Source organism: Cucumis melo, chromosome 3 (genome assembly GCF_025177605.1).
Source record: "Cucumis melo cultivar AY chromosome 3, USDA_Cmelo_AY_1.0, whole genome shotgun sequence".
NCBI classification, from domain to species: domain Eukaryota; kingdom Viridiplantae; phylum Streptophyta; class Magnoliopsida; order Cucurbitales; family Cucurbitaceae; genus Cucumis; species Cucumis melo.
In genome coordinates this window covers 29732041-29742444 of record NC_066859.1, presented here as the reverse complement: position 1 = coordinate 29742444, position 10404 = coordinate 29732041, and the positions used below count along the sequence as shown (strand labels likewise).

The window sequence follows — 10404 nt, the reverse complement described above, 5'->3', positions numbered from 1 at the left end:
TAGGTGCAATAATTTAAATGGAGGACATAAAAGGGAAGAAGAGTAGTTTTTTTTTTCTTTTTCTTTTTTGGTGGTTAGGTGTTTTTAGGGTTGAATATAAAAACTGGAGATGGCGTAGAGAAGAGAGTGGGGGAATGGGTTAAAGAAATTAGAATAGAATCTTCTTAGGGTTGCATATTGCACTAGAACAATATATATAAGAGAGAGAGATTTTGGTAGAGTTTTTCATATCTATATATATGTGTGTGTGTGTGTGTGTGTATTGGTGGTGGGCTCGGTACGATCATCTCTCATCATTTTTATTCATAGATAGACAGAGAGATGAGTGGTGGTGTTGTGTGGTTTTGGTTTGATTTTATCATACATTTTATTATTTGCTTACACAGTTTTTTCTCATGGACCCATTTCCAACCTTTCTCTAGTGAACAATTCTGTCTTATATGATAATTCTAACGAAACAATCCCCCTTCTTAACACAATTATCTATATGCCTCAAAACCTTTCACTCTAATTCCCCCTTACTTCCCCATCCTTTCTCTGCTTTGTTCTTTTCATACTACTTTGCTTCATAATTTTTCAAACTGCGTTTAAATTAAACTAGAATGACGAATGTTTCTTTTCTTATGCTTTTACATTTCTTTTATATACTTGTCAAAAAGTTAACGAAAAGTATTGTATAAAGTACTTCATGTCCAAACTAATAAGTGAAATTTGTTCGATGGAACGAAATTTTCTATTACCAATACAATGTGGTATTACAAACTCTTTTTATTCACTATTTGAATAACAAATATGTTTAGTCGTGACATAATTTTAAGAACAATAGATAAAAATTTTAAACTAGTAAAAAACAACTTTGAAAATCTTTAGAGCCTCGGATAATTTTTAAAAACTTTTAAAAACTTGATGAATCTATTCATACAAAAGGTAACGTGAAAATTAAAAGATATTTTTTTTTTCAAAATTCAATTACTTGCCTAAAGTATATTTTCTTCATGTTTGAAAGACGGGAAATGTAAACTTTCTATATTATTTTATATCACGGGTCTTACGTACATAATTTTTAGATGTTTCTTTTTATTGCAAGTGAATAAATGAAAAGTAGAGAACTTTCTTTTTATGCTACGTACCTCCATTCTTTGAGTTGGAAAACATGACCAAAATAGTTCATGCCACGAAACGAAGAAACTTTGTCTTTCAATAGAGATAGACCCGAGGAATAAAAAAAAATCCAAAATAGTTAATACTCAAATTAAAAAGATATGGTTGATTACGACCTATAGAAAAATTTCAAAATTTATTAATACCAACGTTTATCATTAGATTCTTTGCGAAATTTTAATAATTGTCCTAAGAAACAGCATATTATTACAGTGATATATAAGAACGTTCCATTATTGTACAGATTAAACGTAGTAATAGAATGAAATAGGTAGTTTTTTTTCTAGAATACGGAGAAGCTAAGGTGGAGACACTCACAAATGCATATAAATGGAGAGTCCCACCTCAGGATTAACAACTCATATATTATATTGATTGGGTGTATGATTGAGAGAAGAAAAAGGGATTGATTAATTATGTAACGTAAGATTTGGCTAATCCAATCCTTTCTCATCTGTAGTGGAGATAATATTATTGCCATGTTTACGTTAAACTTTAAAAGGGGAATATATTTTAATTGTTTTTTTTCTTTTAGAAAAAAGATGATGATGAATAGGGTTAAAAGAGTGGGTGAAAATAGGGAAGATTAAATAGTCACACGTACACCAGAGATGGAAGAAAAAAAAAAAAAAGGGAAGACAAACAAAAAATCACGAGAATGGTATACAGAAAAAAGAAAGCAGAAGGAAAGTTATAAAATTTTAAAAACATTGTCGTCATCCTCATTCATTAATTCATATATATCTTTATAAATATATAAATATATACACAACAATGTCAGTCTTCTCTGAAATGGTTCAGACAGTAAAAACGTCAGAAATGGAAGAAGAAGAAGGAGAAATATATTTGTGTGTGTATATATAATTTATACTTGTTAGAAATTACATTAGAAATTTAGAACACAGGAAGAAACAAGAAAAATTGTTTCAAGAGCTCCTCCCATTTTCCATTGCACTTCTCGGGAATTGAAATTTTCTTATGGCTTTATCTTCTCCCAAATCACATTTCAAGAAAAATTATGTATGTTTTCTCAAAATAAATTAATGAAAAAAATGTTTTTTGAAATGCCATCTCATACACAACGGTTTTTCATAAAACTCTCATTCTCGTTTTTCAATAGAAAAAAAAGATGCATAGAAACTCGGGTTCTCTCTTCTTTCTATCTATAGAAAAAACTACATCATTTAATTTAAGATAGAAAGAACTACATCGTTTAATTTAAGTTTTTGAGTCCAATTACGATTTAGTATGGCATATCAAAGAAGGTAATAAGAAAGCAATCTATTTAAACATCTATGGTCTTATTTTGATTTAAAAAACATTTTGATTTCAAATGCTTGATTTTCTCTAATATATATGACTTGAAATCATGCTCACATTAACATACATACAGTACACATACTTAAATCTATATCGTTGATTTATTATTTTACTTAAAAATAATGTTAAGGATAAAAATGATTATTTTTTAAAAATTCAAATACTGCAATAAATCTTTTAGATGTTCAAAGTTTGTAAATAAATATTTTAAAGTTTAAGTAGATCAATAACTTAAATGTTTGAGGAAAAAATAAAATTTAAACAAAAATTAGAACCACTGGGCCAGTAAGTTAACTAGAAACAATTTAAGTTTTTTAAATGTAATTTTAAATAAATGTTCGATGAGCTAATTTATGAAAGAATTAACACTTTTTGGGTATGTAATCATGTAAGTATTAACACAAGAATATAAAAGAAGATCCTAAATGATGGATGAAAAAAAAGAAAAAAGAGTAGAAACTGTATATGAGAGGATATGGTGTTTTATTTATTTATTTATTTATTTTTAATATTATTTATTTAATGAAAGATTTGTTTTTCGTTTCCCAATAATGATAGAATCGTAGAGATAATCAGGATTATAATCATATTGGGTATCTAATTGAAATAATTAGGCATTATCATTTTTGAAGCTAATATCTCTATTCACTTTGGGTTGCCTTTATGTATTGAAATGATATGATCTCCCACTTTTACTTTGCATAGTCATTCATCATAACAAAATATGAAACCTTTTTTTTCTGGAGGATATTGATCTCTCAGTTTGTTCATAATTAATATCCACTAATTAATCCCATTATTTAATTAGATGAAAGATATATTTTCCATGCAATCTTTGTTCTAATTATCACATTGGAGATTTTGCATGGGTGCCCTTCACTCTTTGTTCTTTTTCCAATTATGTTGTCTTACTCTAATTTTTCTTTTGATTTTTTGTTTTCTTAGTCAAGTGAATGGAAAATTTTTATATTTGAGAATTATGAAGCTGTGGAAAAACTTTTGGGGCTAATAATTCACTCACTTGGGCAATAATCTTTAGAAGGAGAGACATATAAAATAAAATATATGCATGGCATTTAAATATTTTTGAAAGGATTACATTATTATACATGGTCATAATTAATCATATTGTAAAGAAGTTTTTTTTCTTTTTTTTTTTTTTTGGGTAGTTTGAGTAATTAAAAAGAGCTATCTCATCGTATGAAATAAATTTATTGCATATACATTGTAATGAATAAATATGAATAGCACTTTTTTTAATAGAAAAAATCACAAAAAAGAGTATGTAAAAATGGGTTACATCAATTATGTCACAAAGTTGATGTATCATAATTTTGAACAAACAATTAATTAAGCAGATAAAAGAGGATGAGAAATGAGTTGATGAATTGACCACGTTGATATTAAAAACAAAAATATAACAAATTAAATAATATAAAATAAACCTTTTTGATGGCTAATTTTTTTTCCTCGAACCACTAAAACGAAGAAAGCAACACTCCCCTTCCTTCCTTCCTTCCTTCCCTCTTGACGTAATAATTCCACACACTTTGATTATTTGATTTCTTTTCTTTTTCTTTTTTAACGTATTTTACAACAATTTCCTCAACATAAAACAATCAATTAAAAGAACACACAAGAACAACAGAACATTGTTGTTTTTATGTCAAATAACTGTCCTGCAACAAAAGAAAGAGAATCCATCTCACCGTTTCATTGGAGATTATATGAAGAAAGAAAAAAAAGAAAAGCTTCCATTCCCATGATTGAACTCCTCTTCAAAATAACAAACTTATAAACAAAAAAAAAAACCTTTTTTTTTTTTAAATAGAAATCATGGTATAGACATTTCTTCAATATACAAATTAAGAAGCAACCATTCTTTACTGTGCCCAACTTTAAGTAAGTGTGAGAGAGTTCAATGTCAGAAAGAGGAAAAGAGAGAGAGAGAGAGAGAGAGAGAGAGAGAGAGAGAGAGAGAGAGAGAGAGAGAAAGTGAGAGTCACGGGTTTGTCTTGAAATGCCCTTATTTCCACAGTTCTATACAGACAGACACATATTCTCTCTCTCACTAACCGAGGAGAGAGAATTTCATTTTTTTAAAAGAAAAACAATAGTAATTTAACACACTGATTATTCTAACAAAAATACCAATAAACTATACGTATCTTCGTGCATCTTTTTCAATCACACAAGAAAAATAAGTATTAAAAAGATACTTTGTTCTAAAAAATTCAAATGTTGGCTGTGTGTCAATTTGTGATTAAACATTTAATATAGAGATACTTGAAGATGAGTGGAATCAAAGTGTTTTTCTGATAACTATAAAGTAAAAAAGAAATATATATGTTGAGATTACAGTTAGAGATTTCCACAATAACTTCACATCCTTTTTCTCTTCTACGTGTTACCAAAATTCATTTATTTTATTCCACACACTCAGTCCCTCTCATTCCTTAACTTTTGTTTTTGTTTCTTAGAAGAAATTGCAAAAGTTAGAGTTTCCATTCCGACTTCTTTCTTCTTCAAACTATGTCTGTAATGCTTGACAATTGTGAAGGCATCTTACTTTCTTTGGACTCTCACAAGTCTGTACCTGCCCCTTTTCTCTCCAAAACCTATCAATTAGTCGACGACCCCTCCACCGATCACATTGTCTCCTGGGGCGAAGACGATACCACTTTCGTAGTCTGGCGTCCTCCGGAGTTCGCCCGCGATCTCCTCCCTAACTACTTCAAACACAATAACTTCTCTAGCTTCGTTCGTCAGCTCAACACCTACGTATGTAATTCACAACTTCTCTTCTTATTTTTTTTATTAGATGCAGGAGAATATCTCGTCTGAGTTGATACATATTTAACACCCTCGTCGTGCCTCGTAGCTCAACTGATCATACAACGAATAATGCTCAATTTGGAGTGTTTTCTAACATGTTCTGTTTTTTTTTTTTTTTTGGATTAGGGTTTTAGAAAGATTGTGCCAGACAGATGGGAGTTTGCGAATGAGTTCTTCAGAAAAGGAGAAAAACATTTGTTATGTGAGATTCATAGACGAAAAACTGCTCAGCCACAACTGCCTTACTCCCATCACCATCTTGGAAACATCAACGGTCCTAGTTTTTTCCCATTTTCGACACGAGTTAGCATTTCGCCGTCGGATTCAGATGAGCAAATCAATTGGTGCGACTCACCACCAGTGGCACCGAGGGCTACGGGGACAGGTGGATATTCGGTTATGGGAAGTGGAATTATTAGTAACAATAGTCGTGCGAGTAATTACAATATGATGAGTTCGGTGACAGCTTTGTCTGAGGATAATGAGAGGTTAAGAAGGAATAACTCTATGCTGATTTCGGAGCTTAGTCATATGAGGAAACTTTATAATGATATTATCTATTTTGTTCAAAACCATGTGAAGCCTGTTTCTCCTAGCAATTCTTTCCCTTCTTTACTTCTCTCTCATCATCCATCTTCAACAGCTAATTCCCAAAAACCCCTCAATCATTTTCTTGGAATCTCTCCTCCTAATACTACTTCAACTACTACTAATCACTTTTCCGTTCCTGGTACTATTGTTACAACTCATTTTGTCAGCTCTCCAACTGCAACGTCTAAGAGTGCAGTTACGGAGCTTGACGTTGGAGAAGCTGATAACAATAGTTGCAAAACCAAGCTGTTCGGAGTGGCGATTTCATCGTCTAAGAAGAGGATGCATCCTGATACTACTACTAATTATGTTTCTATTTGTTCCAATGTGTCAGATACCAACAAGAATTCTCGCTTGATCTTGGAAAAAGGTGACAATTTGGGCCTCAATCTTATGCCTCCTTCCACCTCCTAGTTGTTCCTCATTCTCTCCAATACTCTCCTTTTTTTCCTTTCTTCAATTCTCTCTTAAGATTATTCAATTTTTTATTATCTTCTTTTTTATTATTCCCTTTCTTTTTTGTTATTTTTGACCGGATCAGTTCGGTTCGATTTGAGAACTGTTGGAGTATTTTGTGTGGGGGAACTTGTGAATGGTGTATGTGATTATCTTGTACATTTCAATCTTTGTTATTCTAATGCTCATGAAAGATAATTAATTAAACTTGTAGGTGGGTTTTTTTTAGTACAATCGTAGGAAAGTGAGATCCAACTTTTGACTTTAAGAAAATAAGGTGACAGTAGATATGGAATTTTGTTGAGTGAGCTAACAGAAGAAAAACACAAAAAAAAAAAAAAAGTCGAATTAAATTATTTAAGCTATGGTTTAAAGCACAAATGAGACAATTGGGATAATAATTAATTTTGATTCCTTTTTCTTTTGTTAACATAATTTCTTGATTTCAGCCTGTGGTTTTCCTGATACAAACTCTGAAAGTTTCAGTTTTCCATTAGTAGGGAAAGATAGAAAAAGAAAAATGGTGGAGATTTCATACATTTCTTAATTGCCTTTTGTTTCTCTGATGGAAAAAAAAGGATACATTCCAGAAGAATTAATGATTTAATAAATATAATATTCTCAAGTAGTAAAGATATGTGACCTCAAGAAGATTTGTTTCTAAAGCACATGCGGCTCACCCCTTATTTATATCACTATTTTTTATGAATATTGGGATTTAAATATATAAATAATAATAATAATAATAATAATAATAATAATAATAATAATAATAATAATAATAATAATAATAATAATAATAATAATAATAATAAATCACAATTCATATATCATATGGTCATTATTGTAAAATAAAAAATGGGAAAGTTTTACTTGGAAAAGAAAAGGGTTATGATAATTGTTACTAGCCATGCTTTTCTTCCACAAAAAAAAAGGAGCAAATTGGATGAAAGTGAAAGGAAGGAAAGGAAAAAAAAAGGGTAAAATGGGAAGTGAAATAAATGTTAGAGATCAGGGTTTGTGTATCTTTCAAATTGTTCTTATATTCTTCTTAGCTTCCTGAAGGACCAAAAACTTCTGTGTCTTTTACTTATACTTTTCAAGTATATATTATATGAACAGAATAGATATCTGAGTAATGGACCAATATGTCCTATTTTTTGGTCCCTCCTTATTCTTTCACAAATTCCAAAAGCCTCACTCTTCCCCTCTAGTTTCTCTTCTTCCCATATTTTGAACCACCTAAAAAGGAATCATTGACTGTTAGATGAGTAAATTAACATAATCAAACTCTACCTACTTTATACTATTTTGAATAATATATATCATAGGATGATGGGTTTTATATAATTCCTGCCTATAGTTTATTTTCATTTTTCTATTTGTAGAGTATATGGATGCTACTTTGAAAACAAAAGGATTTATGTCCAATGATGAGTTTGAAAACCCACATGAAAAAACATCATTTTAATAATTACCACAAAAAGTTTATTTTTATATTTATTTTTCAGGAATCGGTTTGGTAAATAGTACTTCATGTTCAACTTCATTACTTTTATTTGTTGAATACTGATATAGGGAAGTTTAAATCTTTGTTTTCTAGATCAGAATGTATATGTATTTATTTGACTTTACCCTTGTTTTGTTGATATATAATCATCTTTCCTGATTTGAAATACTAGTAAAAAACTCGTTGATAATTAACTTGCAGTAAAAACAAGGACGTTCATGCAGACAAATTTTATTGAAATAAAAAAGATAACTTTATCATAATACGTTAATAATGTTATAAAGCAGATTACAGATGTACTTTTTTGTTACCCAAATATTCCTTTTTAATAAAAATAAGAAAACAAAACATTTGTATCTAAGAAGGCATCTAGGCTTCTGAAGAAGATGCTGAGAAGGCAGAGAGATTTAAAGATGATGTCAACAAAGTATCTACAATAACCCTTAATTAGCTACATTAAAAAAAATAATAAAACATCATTGGGAACTATGATTAAACTTATGGAAAATGGTTAATTAAAATTAAGCTAATTAAGTTGCCCTTTCAAATTATTTTTTTATTTATAAACAAGTCATGACAAACAACAAACTAAATATTAAACAAAAGAAAAGAGAGGTAATTTGAGAGGATGAGGGGAAAGAAGTAGAAGAAGAGAAGAAATGAGTAAGAGGTTGGTGCAGAGAAAGTGAGAGGAGACACAGTGTGTGGTGAAGAAAGGTAAAGTCAAAAAAAAAAAAAAAAAAAAAAAAAAAAAAAAAAAAAAAAAAAAGGGATCCAAATTTTTTCGATTTGAAGAAAGACATAAAAACAAAACGAAAAGAAAAAGAAAAAGGAAAGAAAATAAAAAGAAAAAGGGTTAAGTTTCAGAATATCTTTGTCGTGCAATCATTTCATTTCGTACTATAAATCCCTAACCTTTTTCCAATAAAACCCAACCCACCATCTTATTTATATTATTATTATTATTATTCTTATTATTATTTTTTCTCTCTCTCTCTCTCTCTCCCTCAACGAGTGTCGCACGTGACTTCTTTTATACATACGTGTGAATTTCTAAACCCGTGTGGTGCGTGTGGTAACTCAGTTTTTTTTTTCTTCTTCTTTTTCTTTCCCATTTTGCCTTTTAACCTCATCGTTTTGTGCGTACTCATTTCAGTCTTTTAAAAGAAAAAAAGAAAAGGCTTTTCTTTCCACTTTTGTTTTTTCTTCTCTTCTTTCTCTTTGCTTTCTTCCATTTTTCTTTTTTTGTGGAACCACTTTATCACAAATCAATTGTAATTATATACATGCTTCAAACCCTTTTCATGGACTCAATTATATTCTAACAATATATAAGAAATTCACCACTAATACCCTCACCTTAGAATTCTACCACTGCTCCCTTAAGCCCTTCTCTATTAATCTCATTAAGTCAATTATTGGATTTAGGAGATATTACTCCAAATTAATCTACATACCTAAATTAAAATTTCAACTACCAAACTAAGTTTGCACTAACTCTTCATACATTTTCATTTTTATTTTTTAGAAAAACTGAAAATTGAAACAATTAAGCCAACCACATTTTGCTTCAAAATAGCCAACTATATTTTAAAAAATAGAAAATAAAGGGTCTTGAAATAAAACTTTAACCCTTCAAATTGTGTAATATATATATATATATATATATATATATATATATATATATATTTGTTTTGTCCTTTTTGGATATAAAATATAAGTATTTCCATTAAAAATGATTACCTAGTGATAGTGGATGAAAGGTAGAAAAGAAAAAGAGAAAGGAAAAAGAATGGATTAGACACATCTTTTTACGATAGTAAAAATAAAAAATGATTTTTAAATAATTTGACATAAATTTCAAAATAAAGAATATTTTTTTTATGGAGGCAATTTCTGATCACAGTCAACGGATTCCTGAACCTCACTTTAGTTCCTCATAAATAATAAAGAATATGATAATACAAATAACCACGATATGTATGTGTGTGTGTATATACATATATACATATATTACACATTACATAAATTTTTTTTTTGCTATTAATTAATAGTATTTTTCATGAATATTCAAAGTACGACATCATGTACAGTATATGATTATTTAAAATTGAAAGATATGGAAGAATATGATCTTTTCTATTTTATAATCAAAACAAACATCTATCAAATACTTTTAAAGTCATTTTTGTACAATCACATTTATGACAAAAGCATGTAACATTTTAATAGTGTACTAATATGATTCATGTTGTAGTTTCTAATCGTGAAATCTTTCGAGTTTCATCTCTAATTTTTTACAATTTTAATTCAATTTGTTGTATACTATTTTTTTTTTTCAATTAAGCCTAATACCTTTTTTTTTAAAACAGAAAAACTGATATAAATAATTAAAATAAATCTTCTCGTCTGGTGAAAGAGGGAAAGGATCTATGGGCATTCAGCTTTGAAGGAAAGCCCACAAGGCCCAATAAAGGAAAGACCTTCTTTTGCATGTGGGTTTGTAGCCCAACTCTTGTTTGTTTAATAAA

At 29.3% G+C, this 10404-nt stretch overlaps 1 protein-coding gene across 1 annotated transcript; it reads left to right on the top strand.

Moving 5' to 3' along the window:
* The first annotated feature begins 4797 nt into the window (after positions 1–4797).
* LOC103487881 (heat stress transcription factor B-4) lies at positions 4798–6572 on the top strand. The gene is made up of 2 exons (XM_008446388.3): positions 4798–5262; positions 5443–6572. The coding sequence occupies exons 1-2, from the start codon at positions 5014–5016 to the stop codon at positions 6319–6321; spliced, it is 1128 nt and encodes a 375-aa protein (XP_008444610.1). The 5' UTR covers positions 4798–5013; the 3' UTR covers positions 6322–6572.
* The last annotated feature ends 3832 nt before the right edge of the window (positions 6573–10404 follow it).

Excerpts from the sequence above, each read along its gene's own strand:
- LOC103487881 (XM_008446388.3), top strand. The coding sequence starts at position 5,014 with ATGTCTGTAATGCTTGACAATTGTGAAGGCATCTTACTTTCTTTGGAC. Across the intron at positions 5,263-5,442 it reads TTCGTCAGCTCAACACCTAC|GGTTTTAGAAAGATTGTGCC; the intron begins GTATGTAATTCA and ends TTTTTGGATTAG.